The sequence below is a fragment of the Aulonocara stuartgranti genome (assembly GCF_965226115.1).
Source record: "Aulonocara stuartgranti genome assembly, chromosome: 9".
Lineage (NCBI taxonomy): Eukaryota > Metazoa > Chordata > Actinopteri > Cichliformes > Cichlidae > Aulonocara > Aulonocara stuartgranti.
Window position 1 is genome coordinate 29,568,641 of NC_138960.1, and position 27,921 is coordinate 29,596,561.

The 27,921-nt window shown below is 39.5% G+C and overlaps 2 protein-coding genes across 5 annotated transcripts in view; both read right to left on the reverse strand.

Annotated features, from left to right (window-relative positions):
* The window catches only part of zfhx4 (zinc finger homeobox 4), a 172,199-nt gene extending 150,795 nt beyond the window's left edge, over positions 1-21,404 (reverse strand). Inside the window, exon 1 of the mRNA XM_082547700.1 lies at positions 20,980-21,404. The gene's annotated coding sequence lies outside the window, so the exon portion shown is untranslated. The remainder of the gene's footprint in view (positions 1-20,979) is intronic.
* Positions 1-27,921, reverse strand: part of LOC309714961 (uncharacterized protein) — a 159,161-nt gene that overhangs the window by 8,999 nt on the left and 122,241 nt on the right. For 2 of the 4 annotated variants that reach the window (XM_082547728.1, XM_082547727.1), the window contains exon 4: positions 23,029-23,091. In XM_082547728.1, coding sequence (XP_082403854.1) covers positions 23,029-23,091 — 63 coding nt within the window. The other 2 variants (XM_082547729.1, XM_082547730.1) reach the window with 2 other exon arrangements.

Below are 27,921 nucleotides of genomic sequence, written 5' to 3' on the forward strand. Positions count from 1 at the left end.
CAATACTTAATTGATTATTCACTTTCCTGCAGCCTCAAACGACCGGTGAGTGCACGTGCGTATTAAATCCGCTGTGTGTCTGTGTGTATGTATGAGTAAGTCTCTGGTAGATCCCGTTGTATTCCCAGTTCTTTCGAGGCAGCAGGCAGACGAGGTGGCAGGGAGCTCTGAGAGAAACACTCTGCAGCATGTTTGTGCGTGCTTGTGTATGTGTGTGTGTGTATTTTTGCAAGTGTGTGGGCATATGAGACGTACCAGGGTCCCGTCAATAGCGCCAAAAGCCATGAAAGTTCCAAGGTTTGACGTGGGTTTACATCTCAGCCTTTCTTTTTTTTTTTTGCTAAAACGGCAACAGCCACCCAGATGAAGGACAGGTATGGAAATCAACATCAACAACAACAACAACAACAACAACAAGAACAACAACAACATGCCTGTGGGCACAGGAAGCACTGCAAGCTCCAAGCAGGATGTGGAAGGGAGTATATCCTCAATCCTCATTTTCAAGTCGTTTTTTTTGTTTTTTGGTCTATCCGCTGAGCTTCTTTGTCTTCTGTCCTCACTGTGAGAGGAAAGCAGGGCAAGATGCCACCTGGACCCTTCAGAGAACTCTGTGGCAAAGTGGGCGCGGAAATAGGGGCGTGAAGAGAGGGGCGTTAGAAGGAGGAGGGGAGAGAGGGGTAAAGGGCGCCTGGCGCCTGCCTTCCGATATGCCATAAGAATGGCAGGCACGTAATGATGGCAAATGTAGAGCAGATTGGTTTGGAGGAGGAGAGACAGAGGAAGGGGGAGAGGAGACAGACGGCACAGCTGGCCTTGTGCCAACAATACCAAGACATGAGCACAGAGAGAAACCTCCCCCTACACTGTGCTCTGACACTTGTTGCTGTGTCTGTGCTGTGTGTTGGGATCACATGTGAGGACATACAGTTCCCCGGCTGGAACACAGAATTTTACTTGTGCCACACCAGCTGCTGAATGGTCAGCCAACCGCTTTCATCTGTGAAGGAATGGCAGTGTTTCAATATGCCGCTGCATGCAATGGATGAGATATTCAAGCACATATGAGAGCCTAAAGCAAAATGACGGTGAAAGATAGAGGTCTGGCCTCCAACTTGACCTCCATTTATGCGACGTGGCAAAGGTCAAATATTGACTCCTATTTCCACAAAAATCAAAATTACAAAGTGCAAACCAACTCACTCACTCTCTCTCTCTCTATATATATATCCCTCCATAAAGACATTTCAGTTTGTGGGAAAATTCATGTGATTTGTGTCTCCCAGCATTCAGGAATAAAAACTGCTGGCTCTTGTTGGTTTATGACAAGAAAACGGATGGCAACAAGATAGAGTATTATGATGTTCATATTGAAATGTGCTGAGCAAACATCTTCCTGCACAAGCAGACATGCTCTGTGTGTGTGCGAGAGAGTGAGAGCGGAAGGAGGGAAATGTATTTGTGCAGTGGCAGTAAAACACACACTATACTCAATTCTTATCTGTGTGAATGCGTTAAAGTAAGAGGATCTCATAAAAAAGTGGGGGGAAAAAGAACATGCATCATATGTAACCTGCCATGGCTGTGTGCTTTATTTCAGAGACAGGCTATACTTGGAACTTCTGAGCCTCAGACAGGTTGCTGTACAACTAGTGTGTTTTGAAATGGCCACGAAAATGGAAATTTTCAAATAAAATTTGTGCTTGATTCGTGCTTTGCGTTATTGGCAGCAGGGCACAGTGTAGGAGGAGACTGGCGAAGCTCTGTCGTCTGCAGATAAAGAGAAATGTTATCATATACTGTGTGTGTGTGTGTTCATATGCGCGTGTTTGGGTCGACCAGATGAAGGAGGAGGGGGTTCTCCAAATCAAACACCCTATTTGAATAAGAACAATCAAAATGGAGCCAGAGATGTAGAGAGGGAGAAATGGCAAGGCGATTTGACTTGCGAATCAGGCGATGCATATCTGCATGCTAATTACGTGGCAAGATGGGGGGGGGGGGCGAGAGTGGAAAGCGCCCCCCAAGCGCCAGACAGAGAGAGGGCGAGCGAGGAAAGACACAGCAGACGTGAGAGAAACAAGGGGGACGGACGACCCAACGAACGGACAAACAAACGAAGGATTCAAAAGGAGCTTATAGACGAGATGGGTAATTAATTCCCCATTCGGCTTTATTCTGAAGCATTTGATTTCTTTGGAAACAAATCGACACGCAGAAAAGGAAGAAAGGAGCACGAGCACAGGATGAGGGTAGGGATTCGAGCGGGGTTGGGGGCATCCGAAAATTAAAATTATTGATTGTTCTTAGGATGCTGGGGGTTGCGAAGCAGAGGGCATTTTAAGGATGCAATTAGAGCGGACTGGGACCAAGGCTGGAATGATAATAGATGACATTGGAATTCACCATGGCGATCGCCCATTAATCTCCATTAACGGCGACCAAGATATTAAAAATTCTAATTGGAGGGACAAAAATTATATGGATGGTTTGCGAATGCGATGTGGGATGTGGGATGTTGATCTCGATCGCTTTGTGGGAATTGCGTTCTCAGGTATAGTATATCTGTTGTATTAGCTTGCTGACTGAGATTATAAGTTGTGAGAACAGTGTTGAGTTGGTTATTATTTTCAATGTGGCATCAACTCTTAGTTATGGTTTGTAAAAGAGTTTTGTTTTTTGTACATGTAAATGTGTCCATTAATGTTTATTTTTAATGTATGACGGTATGTTTCCTATGACTGCTCTTTAATGGCCAAAGTTGTTCTTTTTACTCTATTTTTTAATATGTGTTTTAAAAATAAATAAATATTCACAAAGTTTTTTAAAAAAAACAAACTTTAATGTCAGTGTTGTAATTTTTTTTATGTAGTTCATTCAATAAACACAATGCAAATTTTCTTGTATTCTCCATCATCTATATACCATTTGGGTAAAAAAAGGGGGGGAAAAAAATCAGAATCTTTAGTTATTTGACAATGTATAAAAACAGTCCACAAAGCTCTGCTCTGCTCTGGGGAGTTCTCAGCCCCCGTGTGTCCTGTGATGTCATCAGGAGTGGCCTCGATTCTGACGTCCACACTGAGTTACGCTGGCCCAGATTAAGGAACGTGGGCGACAGGCCAGTGCTGTGTTTATCAATAGCTCCAACACCTTGCATGACTGTGCTGTGACACTGTCAATAGATTATGAAATCTTACTGTGTCAGCTATTCAATATTACAAATTGCCTGTGTGTACTCAGCGTGCGTGCGAGTAGTCACATTTGTGTATGTGTGCGAGCGTGACGTAAATATTCAAGAGGTTAATGCGTATGTTCCTGTAATGTCTACGTATATTCACTCTGCATGATTAGGAGCTGTCCTTGAATTAATAAGATGAAACTGCAACCCCCAACTCTGCTGCAGTTACCAACACACACACAAACTCTTCTATTAGGATTAAAATCAAGACAAAGCTGGCTACACATGAGCATCATATTGAAACAAATTTCACAAACACTGTTAATTTATTGTTTATTTGTAGTTCAAAAGAATGTCACAACTCCAAGTATGATGGGCAGTATGCATGCATGTGTGTGTCAGAGAGAGAGAGATGGCCAGTGTGATGTCATTACGTTAATGGTTTTGGACCGGGGCTAGTCATTAAATGAGGATATTAAAAGCAGGAGGCTGTTTTTATATGCATGGAGAGGTGATGTGAGGGGTCACAGTAGCTTGGAGTCATCACTCATGCACAATGAGAGGATGCAATCACACATACAAATGAGCAAAACATACATGTAAGAGGTCTTGCAGCTCTTTTCAGGAGAAAGGTGCGTTTGTCTCTCTCCCTTTTTTCTGTTACTGGCACTCAGATGCTGGGAGGACACTCACCTTGAACAGATTTTTTTAAGCACGTGTAGCAACTCTCATGCGTGATTGAGCCTGATATTTATGAGCTGGGCTTATGTGCATATTATTATTATTATTATTACCGTTATGCATTTTGGCAGAGGGGAAACAACATTAGACCTGGAGGAGGATGGACCCATCACTGCTGCCGTCATTAGATTGGTTTGATCTATGATTTATGCAGAGAGCAATCTGCCCGAGGTAACAGATTTAGACAATTCTTTAATCAAGGCTAGACATATTTGTTGGTGCTTTACATGTTTATGTGCTTGGCTGGCAAAAGAAAATGTGTGTTTATCGTGTGTGTGTATATGGGGCGTCACCAAGTCAGTTTTCTAATTGCGAACAATTTTCTGATTGTAAAGATTCTAGTCTTTTCTTCTGTTGATGTCTGCTTATGTCAGCCATACATTTTACCAATGCTTTGCCATTTAACACTGGAAGTCCCGGCTTCTACCTTTCTACCTTTAAATATCACTGAACAAGTAATTCATTTCCCTCAAGCTAGCCTGACCAGGATCCATTGCCTCTTGAAGAATGCCCTGCATCCAACAATTGTTGAGGTCTTTTGATACCTTTTACTAGCTGGAATTGTAAGATGCTTAAGAAGAAGTGCGGAAGGTGCAAATAAGGATAACCCACTGGTGACAGTATGAGCACTGCTAGGAGCATGCTTAGTAAGGTAAATAAATCAAAGAAACAGGAACACAGCGATCTAAATATCAGAAGTGTCTAAAGTGGACTTACAATGCTCATTTTGGCTCATCAGGAACTCTACAAGACTAGGTTTGCATGAGTCACAGTTTCAGAAAATCCTTGTTTATCTTAATGAAGTCCTTCAGTTCAGCCTCTATCTAAAAATTTCCACCATTTTAACTCCCTTCAAGGCCACCTTTCCTTCATACCAGCCTTCCTCTGAATTGCTGACCCTCACCTGGTTTCTGCAAATATCTGATGTTTGCCAGCGACATCTCCACATGCCAGAAACGAGGGTCTAAAAACAAATTGTAAACCTATTTAACTATAATATCACATTCTTTATTGGTTGGCATCTTCTCAAATCTACTCACACATGTTTAGGTGTAAGTCGGCCACCTGTTCTGTAAAATTCTGCACTTTTATGCATATTTTAGACACATAAAAGTGGATTAAGTGTTTGAATCACAAGCTGTATAACAGCATAATTACAAGATCTTGTTAATAGATGTAGGTGAGAGAAATGTGATGAAATGCTATGAGGAAATATTGCAGGTAAGGCAGCATGTACAATGCTATTCTCATGTTACTAAGTGACTGGTTAGTGTAACTCTACACTTTTTTCCACATAGAAAAACAACTTGCAACAGTTGGTAGACTTATTAAGAAGGAGCTTAAGTACATGAAAATATACACACTAAACTAGCTAGAAGCCATTTGGTCTGATTATCAAAACAACCGTTTCAGTTATATAATGTTATTTAAAGCTTGTGGTTCTGACTCCTCAACACGGCCATTTACACATGAAAAATGATCGCCTTTTTACCTTAAGCCCAGCCAAAGTCCAGCTCTCTTAATTCCCCTCTGGAGTGAACAAAAACCTTGGCTTTTGGCTGTTGTTGGTCCTTAAACATATACAGTATCCACAGCTGTCTTGTGTGCTCTACTTTGAAGCTAAACAAATTAAAATACCTTCAAAACCAAAAAAGCATTTTTGAAGCAGGCAGGCGGAAATCTCCTCTTGCGAATAAAATAGTTTGGAATTTGACATTCAGAGCAGCCTGGAGCCTGAGAGACATGCTCAAAGTGACAACATGAACATATGTGGACCTCATCATTTGAAACCTAATATCATTAATATAAGAAAATGATAATAAATAAAAATAAGGAAAAGTATTACAGACCTACTTCAAATTTTAGGCTGTGACTAGTTACTGGTACAAGGTTTATCTGAAGCGTGGTTGTTTGATCCCCGTGGTGCTGTGATTGATTGGTAACTGTACTAATACAGTGCAAGTAGTCTACAGGCACAAAAGTGAAATTTCACAACTTTATAATAAAGATTCATGCAACAAGTACACTTATAAAAGTAATGCTTTAGTTAGAAAGCTAAGCCATATACTGTAGTAGCAGGAGTCACAGACATTTACATCTTACCAGGAATCTCTTTTCCTGCTCCAGAAAGTCCAGAAAGACTGAACACATAATTATTTTGTTTGGAAAATTAAATTTTCAAGATTTATACCTCACAATTTTAATCTTTCACCTATAACTAGGGGGACAAGGCCAGGTTTTACAAGTAAACAGTTATTTCAAGAACCTTTTTTTCACGTTTAGGGTTTAAAATGTTTTAATAAAGTACAATATACTGTACAAAAAGCACGTTCTTAGAGAAAATTCTGACAAAAAGATCCACAGAAAATCAAACATAGCAAGTCTGAATAACGCCTGAAAAAACAAAACAAAACAAAAAAAACAGATTCCCACCCACTGCTTCAACTTACCCTGAGGGCCACAGCAAACTTGTTTTAATGATCAGGCTTTGTGCAATAGACATGTACAATAGTTTTAAATTGAGAGCACTGTGTGTTACTGGAAAATCAAAAGTAGCCATCAAGATACACCTTTGTAAAAGCTTTACACACACACACACAAAGACACACACGTGCGCGCGCACACACACACACCTGTTGTTGTCTCTCTCCTGTCTGTGGGACTTTCAGCACCTTTTGCCAGAACAACACTGTCTCAGAGGAGTCACAACCTTTAATCAATGTGTTGATAAACAATAATTCCTTTTTTTGCATTCTGAAAATTTTCCTACTGAAATGCATCACATAAATCCTCATCCTCTATCTGTTTAATCTGTTCAAAATGCATTGCTGCCAGACGAGAGTTAAGCAATAATATATACATACTTTTTTCTGTTTTAAAAAAATCAAGAACTAACGCAGGCAAATCCGAAATATTCCCTGTGAAGGTTTAACTTGTGTACATTTTTATAAAACGTCTTCGTCATGAGAGATAACAAATCAGTAATGATCAAATGATCTGTTGTCTCTGCATACTTACAGCAGAGCCTGGCTTCTTCATTTAGAGCCAACATTAATTTCTGGGCCTACTGTGATTGCTGTTGCTATAGCTAACCTCTGAATAAGCATGCATGCATTCTCAATAAAGAAGCAACTTTAAAATTAACTGTAATAAGAGAGGAAGGAGCAAGCAAAAATATGAAGTACTACTGTATTCAACCCATGGTTGGTTGGTTGGATAGATCCTTGTTTTGGTAGTACATAGTTTGAAGATCTAAAGATTTTCAAGACTATTTTGGATGGCTCCCCAACTGTGTGTAGGCCCATGTGCACATGCTCAGAATGCCCATTGGTTATTCAACTCTGGGATGAGGGCAGCTTCAGCACACACAAATCAAGCCAGCCAACATAAATTATTTTAAACTTCACCAGATTATTGAAGATATTAATGTTGCACATTTCAAGTCTCTAAAGAGATTTGCTCATTTTCAGTAGCACAAAATATGCAAGAAAACAAAGCTTGAATTTTCTCTCTCCCAGTTACAAACCACAGACATTTTTGATGCCTGACTATTGATGCATGTAATTAATTTGTGTGTTTTTCATTTTTGCAACCAAAACATGTTTACCTAGGAAGACACGTCTCAAAGTTTTGGAAAACAGTATTATTGGATTTAGTTAAGCCTATGTACTACCTTTTTAATATTCCATGTTGCCCTGTATATATATATATATATATATACACACACATACATACATATATATATACACACATACACATATATACACACATACACATATATACACACATACACATATACACATATACATACATACATACATACATATCTACATATATATACATACATACATACATATATATACACATGCGAATATACATATATGTTATGCTCTTATTTACATAAAATTGAGCAGTAGTTTGTAAGCATCACTGATAGGTAGTTAGGTTCTGAGCTCATAACATAGCAATGAAGTTGGCAAAAAGGCCAGAAGCAAGGACACTAACTACTCACATGTATGAAAACAGAGTATGCAGTCTTTGTCACAGGGATGTTAATTGGGTGACAGGAGTAAAACTCAGTGATAAGCCAGATGATTGCATGCAATACCTCACTGAGGTTGGGTTGTCCTTGCAGAGACAGACAATCATGCCCACCGGCAGATTGCAGAGGTTGGGGCGAAGTGCAGTAGCACTGAAGCAGAGCTAAAAGAAAGTGGGTATGTAGACGGCCATGGCCACACTGAAGAAACCTTTGTAGAGGTGATTATGGATTCTGAAAGCAGCGCTGGACTCTGAGCTAGAGATTATTATAAATTTGGTCATTGGCAATGAGGACACTACAGGGGAGGGAAAAACAAATATTAGGGCCCCCTTCAATGCCGGGGCCAGTGTGAGCTGTTTTCCATTTTAATGCATTATGTGTGTATAAGGGAGAGTGGGGAGACGAGGCTTTTTTTCCCCTCTCCTTTGCATGGGTATGTGTGTGTGCGCGCGTTGGATTCAGCAAACTTAGATTTACATTTCCTTTGCACTGCCTGTGAAATGTTTTCAGATGTGGCCAGCGTGACTGAAATAATATATAAGACTGATTCTCTTGCACTCTCTCTCCTCCTCTTTCTATCTTGCGCATATGTACTTGCTCACACACTGTGGGCAAAGACACTTTGAGAGAATGAGGATAAGAGAGCTCAGCTGTAATTACCAACCATCTGAGAGAAATGGAAATTCACACTTAGTCTGATTCTGTGGTTAGCTTTCAAGCCAGCCCTTCACTTAAGCTGATATTGACATATTGGCTTAAAGTGAAGGTCCCCGACGTCATACTAACACACCACTTAAACCCTTTAAAATTCCAAAAGTTCATCATTAGATTAGCAAGGTATAAGAAAAACACTTTACTTGTATAATTCAGCTTCCTCTTTTCAATTAAAAATGCAGGGACTCGTTCCAAAGTGAGGATTCCTTAGACTCTTAAGAGCTTTGTGTTAATTACGACAGCAGCTCTGTTGATAAGTAAGAAAGGCTTTGCTGTAATACAATGTGTTTACATTGTTTGTATCAAAATCTTCCTCAAAATTGGTTATGAAAAGACATATTAGTCTTGACTAGCCTGGTTTTGTGTTTAAACATAGTTAAATGAACATTACTGGCCCAGTTGAGCTTGTATTCACCTGATTATATAAGGTTTGCTGGCATTATAGTGACTTATTGACCTTTTTTAAGTTGAGGTGTTAAAATCCAGCAAGCACAAAAACCTGGTATTGGTGATTTCATTGTTTCCAAAGAGCAATCGGGTGGTTTCAAAGTAGTTTGCTGTAGTTATTGTATTAGGCCTATTTGTATTTGTTGGAGTTCAGCTATTTCACTGGTGAAAATAACTACCCGAGGGATTCAGATCGTCAATGATCTATCACACAACCAAAATCAAAACCGTAAAATGATCTGCAAATCCATCTATACATTCAAAACTTACCCTGGGGCTGTGTGGCAGCGTGAGCAGCAGCTAAGCGCTTTGTCATTTTAAGTGTAACACAGGTATTGATTCCATAGGTTTGATTCTAAATGCAATGATGTCTTCCTCTGAGAGTTGATTAAACCCCCTTGGTATTGATGAACTGGGTCTATGAGTGTGTGCGAGTGTGGGGCAGAACACATATGGCTGAGACACCAAAGCCTGTTTCTGTACATATATTCATGCATGCAATGATAAAAGCATTTGGGAAACCCACAACTTATCCCTTTAATGCCTAAAATGTGAAATAATTGCCAGAAAATTCACATTTTATTGAAAATGGAGCATTTATTGAACCTTCTAACCATTTTCATTTAATTAATTACACTAGTTGTTTAGAAATTAAAGTCTCTGTTCACTCCACTCTTCTCTGAACTAATATTAGCTGCCACACTTGAAGCAGAATTTAAGCAGATTTTGGCCAATTTGTTAACTTAAAACTGAAATGATTAAACAATAAAGCAATAATAGTTTAACTTTAGTCACACAAGTAGGGATGGGTACCGGTGCACCGGTTCTGACATAAACGGTAGTAACCAGACCGAAAAGCAGCGCACATTTCGGTGCTTTATTTCGGTGCTTTTTTTCCTGAGCTGTGATACACTTCTAGCCAATCATTTTACGTTTCCGAGGATAGTAGGCGGGGCCAGGTACGTACGTTCAGTTAGAGCAGAGCTACAGATTAAAAATGTCCAAGGCGAAGCGGTCAAAAGTCTGGCTGTACTTCACAGCAAAATATGCAAACTCAGCAGCAACAAGTGCTTTAAGCTGATACTGTGATATTGTCAAAGGAGGTAACACCTCAAATCCGATGAAACACCTGGCGACGCATAGCGTTTTTTTTAAAAGCCGAGAAATGCGCCGTATTTGATAGCTTGCTGCGAGACCTCACACTGTGCACGTTGGGTGGGTTGCCAGTTATCGGACCCGGAGCAACATCCCCCAAAAACCCGAAGAATAGAGTCCTGGCCCCTAGCCCTGCCAGTGTAGCAGAAATGATGAGGATGATGATGCAGCAGCAGCCGTTCTTCTCTGCGTGAGTCGCTTAATGTTGTTCGAGTGTAATTTACGTTGAGTAGGCTAACCACGTTATTACATTAATGCATGTAAGGTGAACTAGCAAACATGATCATAGCTACATGCGGCTGTCCTCTTGTTTGATGGCAGATACTCCCTTCACCCTGGACAAAAAGGCTAAAATGACCAAAGAAAAAGTGGGAAACAGCTGAACATGAGAGGTTTTTGGACAAAGTTTGTGTTTTTTTTCCATTGTTTAAGCACTGCTTCCAGCCAAGAGTGATACCATATATGCCACATAGCTGCAGAAAAGGCACACATTGTTATCTTTTTACAAAAAAAAAAAAACAGCTGAACATGAGAGGTTTTTGGACAAAGTTTGTGTTCTCCATTCTTTAAGCACCGGTTCGAGCACCGTTTAAGCACCGGCACCGTTTCAAAAGTACCGATTTGGCACCGGTATCGGATAAAACCTAAACGATACCCACCCCTACACACAAGTGACATTTGAAATGATTTATTATCACAACACAGGGTGATAGAACATGTATACACCAGAAGTGATCTGCAGAGATGCGGCGATGAGAGACGATAGAAAGTGAATGATGTTTGTCAAGTCGAGTCAGGTTTATTTATAAAGCACATTTAAAAACAACCAAGGCTGACCAAAGTGCTGTACAATAAAATACAAATATAAAATACAATAAAACACAAGTACATAAAACACCTCACTGATAAAACAACAAGTTAAAACAGTAAGTTAAACCTTGCTAAAAGCCAATGAGAACTTCAACTCATTTGGCAACTTCAAGCAACTCTGTGCGAGCAAGTGCTGGTGAAATGAACGGGTCTCACGATAAACTCTTCACAACTTCCAGGTGACCAACTAAGAAGACTACCCAATGAGAGTGACGAATACCAGTGACTGAAATATGATCTGGTAGTAAATACATTTAGAATGTCTGCAAGCGACCAGCCGTCAGCTTCAAACAGATGTGCAATGAGCAAACAGCTTCCAGTGTGTACGTGGCTTTAGAGTTTGGCACCCAGGCTCCAAGCTCATCACTCCCTGCAAATATGATACACATAGAAATTGGGGAGTGATGAGTAAATGTCCACCTAGAGTCAACAGGTGAATGGTGGGGTGGGGAAGGGATTGAAACAGCACGTGGCGATGCAGGGTAACAAAACCGACAAGATTTAAGTGGGAGAAATGTGATATTCTGTAGCTTAAATAGATCGCCATATTGGAAGAGTGTGATTGTTATGTGACACGGTGAGAGTGAGGCAAGTCAGTGTGTATGAAGCAGCTCACGTTTCCTGCCTGAACTAGCTCACAGGCTTTGATACAGTTTTACTACTTATTATTACTACTGGTGCAATTATTATTTGACTCACAAGACTTAAAAAAAAAATAGGTAAAATGACAGTAAAGTTAAAGGGAAAAGAGCTTGGATGTTAATATGTATTAGAGTAATACCTATGTAAATAAGTCCATAAATTGATTCTGCAAATAACATTTTAGTTATTAATTCTGTATTATATAGCTACATAAACTGATTAATCGGTTTATTAATAAATAAATAAATAAGTAATACATGCTTAAATACTTAAAGTAATACATACTAAAAAGATGCTTAAATGTCTTGAGCCTAAGGTGATTTTTAACTGTAATGTAAGACAAAGAATGTATGAAAACCTTTGCATTTAACAAACAGCACTAAATATGAAAAAATTGATCTAGATCACTTGTTTCTACATTTAAGTCGTCATTCATCCACTAATCATTTCAGGTGTAATTCACATGTCTTACACGATCACACAATATATGGCTCGTTTTGCTGCATTAAATTCTTAAATTACCAATAAAACACATAAATCTGTAACTGACCATATCATTTAAAGTGTACGCCAAATCAATGCTCCTCCTTTTCAAACCTCTGAGACAAAATGACCTCAAAATCAACTCATCAAAGGTTATGATGAGTTCTTTTCTGCAAACAAACAAACAAACACAAAAACACACACAAAAGAAGGCTCCAGTGTCTTCTCCTACATTTATCCCATCTCGCCAAGTTTATTTTCTTCCTGGATATTTTTGAATCTTCAATACCGAATAACTACAATAGTACTACAATAGTCCGAGTAGCTGTGCAAATAAGGATCTTTTAAGTGTTAGACAACTCTCAGAAAACCAATATGCTATTGCAAAGTAAAATAGAGTCTCAAAAATCTAAAACTTATTATCAGTCTACTACCCCTCCCCTCCCCAGTTGTCCAAATGTTCTGTTTACAGGGATTTCAGAAGGGAATGGTTTACAGGGATATGTGAGACACAGAGAATGCCGCCTTGAATTTATCATGTGTAGGAGCTCTTGAATGATAAGGAGAAGTCTACTGCAACTTGTCATTTATTTAGTCACGAAAAATCAAAAGACCACCTTCACATTCAGCATTAAACTGCACCACATCGCTGCAGTCATACTCAGCGTAGCATGCATCTTAGTGATAAGCGTAATCTCTGATTCACAGTGCAAGCTAAATAAGGGCAGATTTCATGGGTCAATGCATTTGTTGTTAGAAAAATATAGTATGTCCCTGAAAAGCAACATGGGGATTTTAATTTTGGCCCAAACACAGATGAAGGGAGAGAAAGAAGCAAGAAAGAAAAAGATCCTCTGTGTATATATCAGACAGTCACATTCACAAACACGCACACACACACACATACACCTTGCCCAGGTCCCCGAAGCTAATTAAAGGGAAGGTAGGCGAGCAGAGATGTGATAACTCTGTGAATCATGTAGAATAGTTGTAATGGGTGACCTTTTTTCTCTCCTCATGCGGCAGGCAGAAATCTCATTTGAGAGCGAGCCATTCCAATTTGCTGCGGCGAAGCAGGTGTCAAAGTCTCAAGCAGGCAGAAAAACATCCCTTGGTGCCTTCTCTTTTGTTTGAGATCATGTGATGCCCTGTGTGAAAATGCAAAGAGCTACAAAGTCTACTGAAACAGGGGTTTGTATTTCAGCTTAAGGTACCTCTTTCATTCGTCTCTTCTTCTCCTGCACTTTGACTTAATGTGAAGAAGCAGAAACAGTGTTTTCTATCTCCATGTTATGTGTATAGAAAGGATTATGTTAGTGATCAGAGCAAACATGAGAATTATAAACACAGTCCATCTTCATTAGGCTGCGGGCCAGATATTACTGGGCTGGACAGCCTGGAATGTTTGGTCGTCCATTTAGCCAAGGGCAGGAGCAGAAGGGCTGCTGTGCAGGGCTCCAACTCCCTTTGATCCTCTGAAAGTGTGTGTGTGTGTGTGTCTGTGCGCGCGAGAGTGCAATGCAATTTCACAACCCAAGTACACCAGCTGGTCCACGTTAAAGTTCCAAGGTAACCATGGCGCCCTGCGGCTGGTGGAGTGTGTGTGTGTGTATGTTAGTGTGTGTGCGTACGAAAGTGTGTGTGATAACATGTGGTATACGTTTGGATGCGCTCCTCCACCCCCTCGCCCCTTTGGTTTTGACTTTTAAGGAGTTTCAACGCTGAGTTTTTGCCTCTATCAGGTAAACAGGATACGGGTCACAGATAAAACAGTATATACACATAGACAGTCTACCGCCATGAGAGAATATATGTGAATTCCACTTGCCACTGAATTTCTAGGATTGTGTCACCAAAAATAGCTTCCCATGTGTTACCTCAAATGTGTAGAGTCATGTTGAGCTGGGCTGATTTCATAAGTGGTTTGCTTCAGAGTTTATTTAAGTGGCTGGTATTGTTTAAAAAAATACAAATACATACATTGTGAGATATTAGAGTGTTATTACCAGAAAAGCTACAATAACATAAATGGGGTTTCACAGTTGGATGACCACTGTAGATCTAGATAATCATATTTTATCATATACACAGTTATAATCAGTTAATAGCTTTAGGATCAGGTGTAGCAGTGTGGTGTGGGGAAGATAATCACTTAGAAATAAGATGCACAATTTGTACTGTGACCTCGAGTCGGTTGTCTACATGCTATGATCAGTTAACACAGTGGTTCCCAAACTTTTTTTGCTAGACCCCCCTCAAACATTTAGTAAACAATTAAGCAAATACAAGTAATCTGCAGTAAATTACAGGTAGTAAGAAAATTAACTCTAACTCTTTTACGCAAGTCCGCACCTACACGGGTATTTTCGAAAACGCAGCTGTTTCGTCCACACGTAAACGGCGTTTCAAATCACCGAAAACTGAGATTTTTTAAAACTTCTTTTTTGTGTTTACGTGTGGACGAGGAATACAGAGTTCGTCATGCAATGTTAAAGGTATGTGCCTTTTTTCACGTCACGCTGTGCGCCACGTTATTGTTTACATGAGACGAATTGCAAAATGGCAGATAGTCAGATTAACAGTATTTTGTCTCTATCTTCAGGTTTTACACGCTTACATATACACACGCAGTTACTGTCCCTCTATTTACAAAGGCAGAGGCATCACGGTGTAATTATATTACATGTAGTTGTTTTTTTTCCTGTGTAATAATATTTAACATTGATATCAATACATTTTTCAAAAAATGCCTCTCTGTGCAAAATGGACTCAAAAATAAACAACTGTGGGATCCTGTTTGTCCGTGATTTAGACAGGGGGAACAAATCGTGGCAGGATCACCCTGATATTATTTGTATCCCACTGTAACTTTACTGTATAAAGAGCTAACATCTCCAAAATGTCAGGAGTAGTTAGTCATTACAACAAGGGTTTGTGAACTAAAAATCAAGAATGTGGGATACTGTTTGTCCGTGATTTGAAGAGCCCAGCGCTGCTCCCGACGAAGGGAAAACCAATTCTGCAGGGGAGACCTACCTTGGCACTTGTGCAGGTGAAGCCAAAGGGAAGATATGCTAAGTCTTTGGCTTAGAATGAAGTTGGTTTGGAAACATATTCAGCGATGCTTCATCTCCTGCTTTGCGTTTGTGGAGGCGCCCCGTGCTAGCAGTGTCCAAGCGTTGTTTTTTTTTCCCCTTCTCATATCGCGCCCCCCTTGCAATGGCTCTAGGGGGCGGGCCCCACACTTTGGGAAGGTCTGAGTCAGAGGTGTGGACTCGAGTCACATGACTTGGACTCGAGTCAGACTCGAGTCATTAATTTTATGACTTTAGACTTGACTTGAAAAAATGTTCTAAGACTTGTGACTTGACTTGGACTTTTACACCAATGACTTGGGACTTGAATTGGACTTGAACCGGTTTACTTGAAAAGACTTGATATTTTACCCCAAATATAAAATTTAACATGCATATTATATGGAGATTGAAAATGTGACGTCATTCACGGGTAGAACCGCAAAGGATTCTGGGAACTCGTGGCAAGCGGTACTAGCGCACGCAGGCTTTCAATTAAAATCAGTCACACAGCGATAAAAAGAAACACAAAAATGTCAAGAAGCCGTTGTATTATTAACTGCAATAGCCGGTCGCATGACAGCCACGGGAAGCCGACGGGTAAAGAGATCGGTTGTTATCGGATTACGTCGTTGAAGAGAAATTGTTCATGTTTCCGAAGTAACAAAGAGGCGACGGATGGCCTGGATTGCAGCCATTCAAAGATCAAATATAACGTCCTAGAACACTCCAGCTCACAGGTTAGTCTGCTCCAAGCATTTACACGAAGGTCAGTCTGCTGTTGTAGTTAATGCGTCATTTTTCTTAACATAATTGGTGATATAGGTTACAAGCAAGTCTGGCGCTGAACAGAAATTGTCGCGCTATGCTCCTTTATTTATTGTGCATAAATAGTAAATTATCCTGACACAATATTGCGTTTCGCTTCTGTTATTATGGTACACTGACAAAAAACACATACTTTTATTCACAGGATAAAACAGGTTTTTTGTATCACTAATTGTCCAGTACGATTACAGCATACAATATTATTGTCACTGCTACATTTCTGTGATGCTACCAGAAATTATTTCCACTACTAATTAATTACTGTTGAGCTCAAAGGTTATATTAATAAACGGTTAACGAATGTGTATTTATGACGACGATTTGTGAGACTGGTAAACTTATGATACGTACGATGGTCTTTCGTTCTACACGGTGCATTTCAAGGTCCTGCACCCATCCGTCGGTAAACTGTACCTGGGCTTGTTGCAGTGACCGGAAGTTACTAAACTTCATGAGTGTATGCACTCACTCCAAGAACCGTATAATTATAAATATGCATATAAATATGCTAAGATGAGATAGCTGACTTCATCTAACTAGCAAATGTTGTCCAGGCTACGTTGGTGATACAGTTTTTTTTAATGTGTATGATATTTTTGTCATGCGATTTTAAAGCTGGTCCTACAACCGCATCCAAGAATAACATGCAGCGTATCTCAGAACTGTCGGTGAAAATTATTCTTGGAGCTAAGTTTAATTGAGCTGCATTTTAAAGAGGTGCAATTTCACAATTTGTGTATATTTTCTAAGTTCACTATTTTGTATGTGTTGAGAAAAACACAGATTTTAAAATTACATGGTCTAATATTTACATTTAGCATAACTGCAACATTATTTTTTCGTTTGTTTTTTTTAAAGACTCGAAAGGACTTGAAATTCAAAGTTTCAGACTTGTGACTTGACTCGGACTTTTACACCAGTGACTTGAGACTCGACTCTGACTTGCCTGACATTACTTGAGACTTGACTTGAGACTTGAGGATAAAGACTTGAGACTTACTTGAGACTTGCAAAACAATGACTTGGTCCCACCTCTGGTCTGAGTTAACAGTGCTGCCTCTACTGTTCTGAGGTTTACTACTCTTCATGCATAAGGCTAACTGAATTCAACAAGAGATAAGCAAATGTTGTATGGGCAATAATAGCTGCTTTCTGACCCTTAGAGAATATCAAGCTAGTATAAAAGATGGAATTAGGTGAGTGGCTTAATCATCAGGTTAAATTATAATGATGCACACTACTCGTGATGGGACTTGGACCTTGAACGCAGCAGCCTACTCTACACCATGTCTACATAGCTCGTTGCTGCAAACTGTATATTCATTCAAAAAAACAAAAACCCACAACCATCACATATAGATCAAAAATCTAGCATGAGCTACAAAATTATGTAAGATTTAAGTTTACAGTTAATCAAACTTTTGCTGAGCAGTCCTTACCTTTGAGGATATTGTCTGGATGCAGGTAAGGAAATCCCAGAAAACTGATCTGTTCATGTGGACATCACAGCTTTGAGTTCTCCCACTGAGAACTCAACATCCAGATGAACAGAATCAACTTTCTGGGCTTTGAGAATAACCTCTGATCTTCCTCTCCTGACCTCTTTCTTTCATCTTTCTCCATCTCTGAGATCTCACACATTAATGTTTGTACTTTTTTTTTTTTTTACACCTCTGGGTAAATACAGCATCCATACATTTAGCTAGCAGACAAACTGTCATCCAACGTGTACAGAAACACTTTGTGTGTTTGCTGATATTTTTTGAGCTGTTTGGAAAAGTTATATTTTAAATCATCTGTGACTTCCTGCGTTTATTCTCCCTTCTCTGCTGAAGTACAGCACCCACAACTTTACTGACATTTACATTACGAATGCACAACAGGGATGAGAAGGAAAAAAAGACTTGCTAAGGCTGTAAGCAGGACATGGGAAGACATTACTTTCTTATTACTGAGCAAGTATCTTCTTGTCAGCAGCAGGAAGTACATAAAACATTAACTCAGTCAACAGACAGATTGATAAAAAATATTATCAGATTTTAGTGGATGTGTGTACACTATTAATTAAGATCCCATTCTGTAAGGTATTCTTTTCTACTGCACGCGGCAGTGTGGCTGTGACTTTATCTTTTATCTACTGCACTAGGTGATGGTACTTGTCTAAGGCCTTCTCCACCATACATCATGTCTATAAACGGAGCTAGAGCAGCATTGTATAGATCTCATCTTTCATGTCCTTGCACAAATATTTAAGGTTTAGAGAAGGTCATATTATCTTCTAAATGTTCTGTTTACATAGATAATAATGGGGTCAGTCAAAGTGCCCACAGTAACAAAACTGTATTGGACACTGATAAACAAATGCATACTCATAACTCACCTATGCAAAAAACAAAAAATGAAACAACAACCCCTGTTTAGTACAAGTATTGAGACCATTGAAAATCTCAAACCCTAATTTCTCAGAGTATATAAACGGTCCTCGTCATGTTTCCTGTTTCCATATATGTGATCGGTGCCACTGTTGAGCAACCAAAAATGATTCAAAAGGGAAAATGCTGAAAAGACTGGAAGGCAGAAAACACTCAACAGTTCTTATAATGCCGCACGACTGCGCATTGTGCTTGACAATCTCTGTTTATACCTGATTGCCTCACCATAGACTAAAATAAGGAGGTTCACAAACTCAGAAAATGTACAAATCTGTGGAAGCTCCACAAACAAATGACCAGAACTCCATAACATACACTGGAAATACATTGTTGAAGAGCAACACAATCCTTTCTTCTCTCTAAGCAACTTTCCAATGAGATGTATATTCAGTTTCAAGTTTAGACCATGATAGAGAGCTGACAATTTTAATGTAGTTTAAAAGGCTGCCTAGCCCTACACAGCTGCCATGTTTGTCTTGTGCTTTAGTAACAGTTGTTGGGTTTCATAGGGATACGTCAGCTGTTTGTGACATGTATTGGTTTGAACCTCAAAGAGCTACTTTTGTCTCATTAGTTCTGAAAACTACAGTGAGCATTTGTAACTTTCGGAGCTACATTTGTGTTTTTGTGTATCATGTTGCTTCCTCAGGTATATCACTTCAGCTGACAGAAAGAAAAAAAAACCTTGTGGTCTACCCAAAGGTTGTCACTTTCAAAGCACAAAGTGCACAAACATGCAATAGCCCTCAATCCCTGGAACTGCTGTGACTTTCTGCTTCTTTAAGTAAACAGCCCAAGGCCGCTGCCTCTCATATGGCCATGAGCTTCCTACAATGATGAAAGAGCTTTTAGGTTTTCTATGTTTTACATTTTAATTGTGCATGTTGCACCTTCACTAGCTTTTTAAATTGTTTTATGAACACGAAACTAGTAAAATCCAGTTCATCAAAGCTATTTTGGCACCACTGAGATCATAATACATGTTCCTAACACATGAAACACCAAAAACAGTTTTAACCAAACTCCTCACTGACATCATGAAGATGTTTAATCTTTTTTTTGAAATGAAAAATCATCCTATCAAGCTGTCCACTGTGGAGAGAAAAATCTAATGAAAATATAGTGCTACATATTGATAATGATATACTGTATCTTTCTATTCCTACCTAATCAGAGGCAGAATACAGTGCAGAGTCTCCCCTCTCTCCTGCCATGACAGCCACAATTCATCACAGCTTTAATTTAGTCTGTTACTGGGGTGTCGATAGGACGCACACTGCCTGGCGACCATCTTTCACACACACATGCAAGTCCAAGCACACACGCATGCAGGGAACTGCATGTTTACGCATGTTCCATCCACAGCACGCACACACTTATGACACTTACAGAGAAGCGTCTACCCTAGTGATGGGATTTCCGGCTCTTTTTAGAGATCCGGCTCTTTAGGTTCGGCTCACTAAAAAGAGCCGGCTCTTTCGGCTCCGAACCGGCTCTTCAGGTTGTTTTGTTGCTTTAATTAATTTATTATTAACAATAATATAAAATTATGCACAAAAGGAATTACTAACGTAAAAACAAGTGGTTTTATTTATATATGTTTATATATAAATATATGCGGTGGCCCCTAGAGACAAAACACGTACAAACTCCAAAACACATTTCTAGCATGAACTGAACTTCCAAAGCAGAGCTACTAGATCACTTAAATTACACAATTGAAAGCATGTGTGTATTGTTTGTGTATTTATACACAGGCACTCATATATATATTCAAATAATTTAAAAAAAAGTTCATTTACCTGTTATTACCACACACCAAATCCGGTCGTTGGTACTTGCTGGCTTGTGTAGCCACAAGATAACAAAGGCTCAACACTGCGCCCAGCATCCTGGAGCACTTCTGTTGTCTTTTGTACGTGTTTTGAGTTTTTATGTGCTTCTGAGTTTTTAAATGCTTCTGAGTTTTTACGTGCTTCGGAGTTTGTACGTGTTTTTACGTGTTTTGGAGTTTGTACATGCTTCAGAGTTCGTACGTGATTTGAAGTTTGTATGTGCTTTGTCTCTAGGGGCCACCGTAAATATACTTTTATTTATTCACTCCACATAAAATGTAATAAATAAATCATATAATACAAAAATCAACTATTCACATTTCAAGTTTTAACTATTTAAATTTTCAGCTTTTTCCTTTCACAAATTTAAAGTGAAAAGAACACAAAACACTGCAAACCACAACACAATTAAATATAAATTATAATATGAAAACTAAAAGAACATGCATATTCTCTGTCATATGGACCTGCATGAATAAACTTTCTCAATCCTTTATCATCTGCAACCGAAAATAGTTGTGGATGATTACTATACCTTTCTAATGTTGTTGTCCCTGCCTCTCTTTCTCTCTCTCTGGCTCTGTTCCTGTGCTACTGAGTGTAACTACCGCCCCTCCCCCCTCTGCCCAGCGTAAAGCACAAGGCTCGCGTGCAGAGTGAAGCGGAAAAAAAGTGCGAGAGAGAGGCTGAGAGAAAGAAAGAAAAAAAAACCCCACGTGACGGCTCGCGTCGTTCACGTCAAAGAGCCGGCTCTAAGAGCCATTTCGTTCGCGAACGACCCATCACTAGTCTACCCCCAGCATTTCATCTTTGTTGCAATAACCGCACGCACAAAAATGTACAGATATACACTGCAGTCCATATCCTTCCATCGTCCAGCAGCGCTATCTGTTATGTGTTTGGATGTGGCCCCTGGCTCAAGGCCCTTCTCCCTCAATATATCATCAGTCATTTGAAGCAATTAAGCACTTCTCAATGAGAATAGCCCGCTCTTCCTTGAGCAAGACGGAGAGGAGCGATTCACAAAGCCATTTTCTACCAAATCCTATTAAAGGTGGGGAAGGGAGGGAGGGGGAAAACGAGGTTGAAGACTTAAAATGGAGGGCTTTTATTTAAGGACTAGGAGGTATTACAGGCCAGATTACTCCTGGCTTATGTTCCTAGTCTGGGAAATTACATTCCCACTTTTTTTGGGGAGTACCAAGGCTTTGGAGTTGAAGATGAGAATCACCTTAAGTCGCTCTTGTTTTTCACTTCTCCACTTCAATGGCTTGTACCTGTTCTTGTTGTTGTGTTTTGCTAGAAAGATTTCTGTTTTTCCACTTTTATTGGCACCTACTGAGCTTTTCGATACCTCTTGGGCTGTGTTTTGGGGGCTAGGGTTTATGTCAATTCTATCCGGTTCTTTCAAGGGAAATTACTTTTTCATTCCAAGATCTAGTCTTAATTATTGATAGCAAGGAAAAGACATGAGCGAAAATTTCATAGGATAAAACCGTTGCGCTTCAATCTCAGCAGGGTTTAAAATCATACACCATATAAACACAGCTGCGAGTCATCATATAAATAAAAACACCAACAGAGAATCTCTGTTTTCATTGTGCTATTCATTCTTTAAGTTTCAGGTTTCCACCGTTAAGTTTTGTGAGATGACCCTATGTTAAATTCACACATGGACATAATCATTTTAACTAAGTGAACTTAATTGTTTAAAACACAAGTCATGACCTATAATTTCCCTAAACTTCGTCTAGGGGCTAAATATACATTAAAATGCTTTGCTCGTGTTACATAAACAGTACATAAACAACTATAAACTCACACACGGTGATCTTAAAAGGATTCAAAACAATGAAGTACAGATGCTTCGACAGTTTCATGTATCTGAGATATTTTTGTGAAAAACAACAATAACCCCCAGCTGCGTTAATTACCACTAAGTTAAGATAAAATCTAACGGCCACATCAGAACTGATCACTACACATCTGGACTGGAGCGACTTGAGTCCTTTATTGTGAAAAACCTGGGGTCTATTGGGAAATTATATGACATGGTAATTGAACAGTTTGCCACCATGAAGGACAAGAAAATGGCTTTCATACTACAGTGTGTAAAATGTTACTCTCCTCCTCTATCTGTGGCTTCACTGAGAATAATACAAGGGAAACAAAATGTGGCGCTCAGATGTTGAGTAAATTCCTTATTTGGTTAAATCAAAAGGGTTCAACCGAACTGTTTCATTGCTAATTAATTATTTCCCAGTGATTAGACTGCTCCCTATGTCTCCCTACAAGAACGTGTCAAAAATCATTAAAATGTTTAACATATTTAACAGTCTTATCTTGACCAACCATCAAAATTGAAAATACAATTGTTTCCAATTATATTAAACAGAGGTCTTGTTATGCTTTTAGTATGTTAACAAGTGTGGTAGGTATGAAGGAAAGGTCTTGCATTTATCTTAAAATAAAGTGAAAATTCGATTGACTTTCTGCCACAGAAAATACAAATAAGCTTCCTTTTTTAACTTTTTTTGTATCCTAGTAGGTTATAAACTTTGCAAAAGACTGTATGTATCCTAACCTTGCACATTGATGATCTTCGTCCGGTGTCGACACATGAACCACTTCTCTTGAGGGTTGAATTCTGAAAAAAACCCACAAACACATACAAAAGTAACTAGTTTAATTTCCATAAGATTGCACATTATACCTGTTTGTCTCTCTCTCTGTCTTTTTATTGACTTTGGCTAATTAAAATGTGCCCCACCCACTAGTCAACAGTTCAGTGGTTTGATCTCTAGCTCCTCCATCGCATTTGTCAGAGTGTCCTTGAGCAAGCTACAATGCCCCAATGCTTGCATTCGTGTGTAGATGGATGAATTTGGCTTGTAGTGTAAAAAAGTACATGCAGAGGTGAAAGGAAAGTAAGAGTACAAAAGCACAATATAATATAAATAAAAAATACTATTAATACTATTTACCTTTTTTTAACTACTTCTTTAACTTCTCCAGTAACAAGCCAATAGTATTCCAAGATCTGGTCATCTCTGTCAGAACGGTACCCTCAGTCTGATGCCATATGGTATGTGACCACAATTTATAACCTCCACTGATCTCAGAGATTTTGTAAAATCATTATTCTCTCCGTGGATCAACCTTTGTGCAACCAAAGCTTTCTTCCCTCCAATTTTGGTTTTTCTAACTCACGGCACATTTGCTATTGTACTCGCAGCCAAGGTTGCCTGTCTTCACCTTGACAAAAGGGTCGAAATTTTTCAAAACACTGAAATAATATGCATGAAGGCATGCACATCACAGTATGTACGAGACCACTGATGTATATGAACACGGGCATATGTATGTGCAAACTCTCCGTACTGTATATGTGCGCTCCCCCTTGCCAAACTGTAAAACAGGTTTGGGGTTTATTTTTGTTGTGTGAAAGCAAGGCTCAGTACTGCTAAAACCCACATCTGCAAAGAATAGACCTACTCATTTGGCGTTAATCAAAACAGCCTGACTTTATTCATGTAACTGCAGTGATCTGCAGGCCTCTGGCAAGAGCAGAGAGAAAGAAAACACAGATGTGTGCACATTATACACACACACAGACTTGCGCACACACACACACACACATTTGAATAAAAGGTCAAATAGCTTTATCAATAACTGTGGAAAATGTGTTTTGTGAGAAGAAGGAGCAGCTGATCTGACAGTGGCCACCGCCCTGATGAATAACCACCAGGAGAATCAATAGGAAAGAGGAGTTGAGGTGGAGTGGGGGAACGTTTTGTCATCCAACGGTACACTCCAATATCTAAGCTCATCCATCAAAGGCAGCAATGGCACTTCGTCCTCCGCTTTAATTGAAAGCACACTGAAACAAGTTATTTACATGACGGGATGGATTTGAACGGGTGCACGTCAACTGGCAGCTTTGCTGTTATGTGCTTGCTAAATGTTTGTTTCATGAGCTGCGAGCTGACGCTTCACTGTCTGCGAGCACGGTTGACTGTCAGCTAACAATGGAAATGCAGACAAATAGTCAAACATCAAGTTTGACACAAAAGCTGTTTTTTTGTTTGTTTGTTTGTTTGCTTGCTTTAATAGGTATACGGCTCCTATACACCCGTCTTGACTATCAAAAAGCCGCCTTCACGAAATGGCAGTGTGCAAAATCCTGACAAATGGGTCACCATAAAACAGCAAAATGTATTTGAAAAATGACGATAATTTGAAATCCACACAAAAAAGGCAACCAGGCATCTTTTTCACTGGAGGTTTTCAAATATACCCCCTTTGGCAGCATATATGGACTGAATTTAAGTTGGCTGGCATTAAAGATACTGAAGGAATTTAATTTAATTTGAATTTACATATGCCATAAGCTAAACGACATCAAATTTGATTATTTGTGACTTTCAGTTTATTTGGGCTTTTTGAATATAAGCTCATATATTTTGAACATCTGCCTTTCCCTGCGTTTGATCTCTTGCATACTCACCAAATAACAATTCATTAACTGTGCTACATATTTCTAATCATATCACAGTTATACCTGTGTGTGAGGATGAAGACGTGTGCATTCCCATGGAGAGTTTTCTCTCAGTAGATCTAGAATCAGTAAAAGACAGCAGATTTCTTTCTCCTTTGGGTTCATTCCATAAATGGAGTATCAGATGCTGGTGGTAGTTTAAGAAAAAATAACCCCCACAGCCTTACCAGTTGCTGCTTCTTCTCATCTTGAGTTTAGTAAAAACTTGCTTGCATTGCCAACATATGAAGAGTTAGCTGGTCAGATAAGTCAAAACAGTCCTAAATATTTCAGCCTCCGTATGTAGAGCGGGCAGGAATGCCAACATTTTTCCAAAACCCTGTCAAAATCATCCTTTTCAAAGTTGTGGGAGGTCCAAGCAAGTGATGTACCGCTCTGTATCATATTTGCCCTGGGTGACCCAGTCTGAACTCCAGATGCTACTGTGTGTCACCATGTCACAACCAGAGCCAAAAAGGCCAGGGGGAGGAGAGCCTGTCTGCCTGGAAGCCAGTTAACATCTGTCGAGCATATTCACATGTGTAGCAGACATACAGAGAGGCTCTTCAGACCACACTGAGTTTACACTACACGGGATCCAGCGCCATAGAGACCGAAAATGTTGGAACCAAAACAGAGGCTGTTTTTAGAGTTTCAGCAGACACAGCCAAGGCCAGACAAGCTACGCCAACACTCATTCACACCACGAGAAACCCAATTTCCCCCCAAAAGCAAAACTGATTTTTGCTTTAATCCTGGTGACATAAATGGTCTTGCCAACTGATTTATATACAATATTCAAGCAAATGGCTTGTTCTTACAATCTCGTGTTGTGAACATGTTTAGCTGGCACTGGCCCTATTATGAGAAAATGCAGATTGGGTTAGTTATACAGAAGAGCCAGACTTGCCTGTTAGCAGGGGGTCTAAGGGAAAAAGAGTCATACTTTGAGTCTTCTTTCTTTCCTTTTACGCTTCCAAGCCAATTAAATAAAGCATGGGTTGAAATATTCCACAGCTCTGGCTCTTTGGGAGCTAGTATTTATAGATAAAACAGATGCTTCTGGCAAATGTAAAGGACTGAAATTTACATCCACTTCATTCCAAAATTTTCTAAATACTCTTTCCGGTTATTGTCTGCATCCACGCTGGGTCCTGGAGAGAGAGGAGGAATTGGGAATGTACTGGGAAACCGCAACGAAACAGGCCAGCCAAGTTCAACAGGGAGTTCAAGGCTAAATCGATGCATATTTCCCTTTTAGTGGTGATAAGTCTAGCCAAATGTACACTCGTCCCTCCGCACAGAATCTCAACCTAAATTAAATAGTGATTAGAGGAGCCTCTTCCATTGGTGGGTATAAATTTCACAAAAGATTATTTGCCTGCTTTGCTATCCCACAAATTCATAGGACTGAATTTCTACCGGCTGCCCAAATTCATTGTCAAAGTTTTAGCAAGGTATGGCTCAGAGCCACTGTTTGTCTAAGGCTGCTGCACTCGAAGGCCTTTGCAGACTACACGAGAAAAGCTTGGCCAGGTCTTCTAAATGTGTTTTCGCTGAAGTGTCCAGGTATATTTTTTCTACAGTCAGAGCTTTAAAGCTGTCTTGGCCCGCTTTGGCTCTGTACATGTGTTAATGCTGAGGAGGTTCGTTCATTTTAGCACCACATTTGATAGTATGTTGACATGTGAAACTCTGGCCAACTCTGCATCCCCCATAGGCCAATGTGCATTGTTCTGGTTTCAGCTGCCTCTGGAGTTCACGGTATGTTTGAACACGCTGTCCAGCCAACATCTTTAAACAATAAAACTGCTGTCTGTACAAATTCACTACTGAAACCACTTGTCTGAAAGAAGAAAAAAAAGACTTAGTAATTGGTTTTATGGGTGCGAAGCACTTATTTACATTAAGTGAAAAATATAATGCTGATATTCGTAAAGAATTCAAGAGTTGGTAAAATGAGAACCAGTGTTTTGGAGGTTATCTGCACTCATCATTGAAACGCATTTGTTTGGCCTCAGGGTTTGTGGGGTAAATGAGCCTTGACGATTATTTTCATAAAAAGCAATAAAGACCAGTAATTATAAAAATGCCAATAAGAATTCATCTTTGAAAAATCTATAAAGCTATTAAGTCTGTAATTAAAAAGATGAGCGGCTAAGTCTGAGAAAATTGCATTTTCCTGCACAAGCGACTGTGAAGCCTCATCTCATGTTTGTTTTGCAAATTCCTCAACAAAAACATTAACTTTGAAATATTAATCTGATCTGTGGTATTGATAGGAATCTCCCATTAAAGGCAGAGGCCTGTACTTCATACACATACGCTTCATTAGCTACACCTCGGTTGCAGATCCAAAGGGTCATTAAGCCTCCATCTTGGCAATTACACACACGCCGACACAGATACACCCACTCACGTGCACACAAGAACACAAAAAGAAGTGGTCATTGCACTTTTCAACCTGAGAAACTGTGTAAAGGTAGTCCTTATCCATTAGACATGGTCTCTGTAATAAGCAAGTGTTATTGGCACACCTTTTTGACAGTGAATAAATTACAGCTTTACTCACACAGTCAGATGGATGAGAAATTAAACAAAAACCTGTAAAACCTGAACTCTTCAACAGTACAGTGAGGGTCTACTTTAGCTCTCTCATGTGGAAGGGTGGTACTTTGTTGGTGCAGTTTAGGTCCTCTTAGAGAGGGTCACTGCAAACCTATTCTTTTTCTTTCTGTGATGAAATATCTTTATTCATATTGCACCAAAGGGGTCACTGAATGGTTTGATGAGTATAAAAATATCTCAGTCATATGCTTTGGATCCACTTATCAACCAATATTTTGGACTGATGCGTGACCACCAACCTCAAAATAACAGAGTATCTTTTGGAAGAATGGCGTTAACAGTGGTTGAGGTAAAACCTCTGTATTTACATTC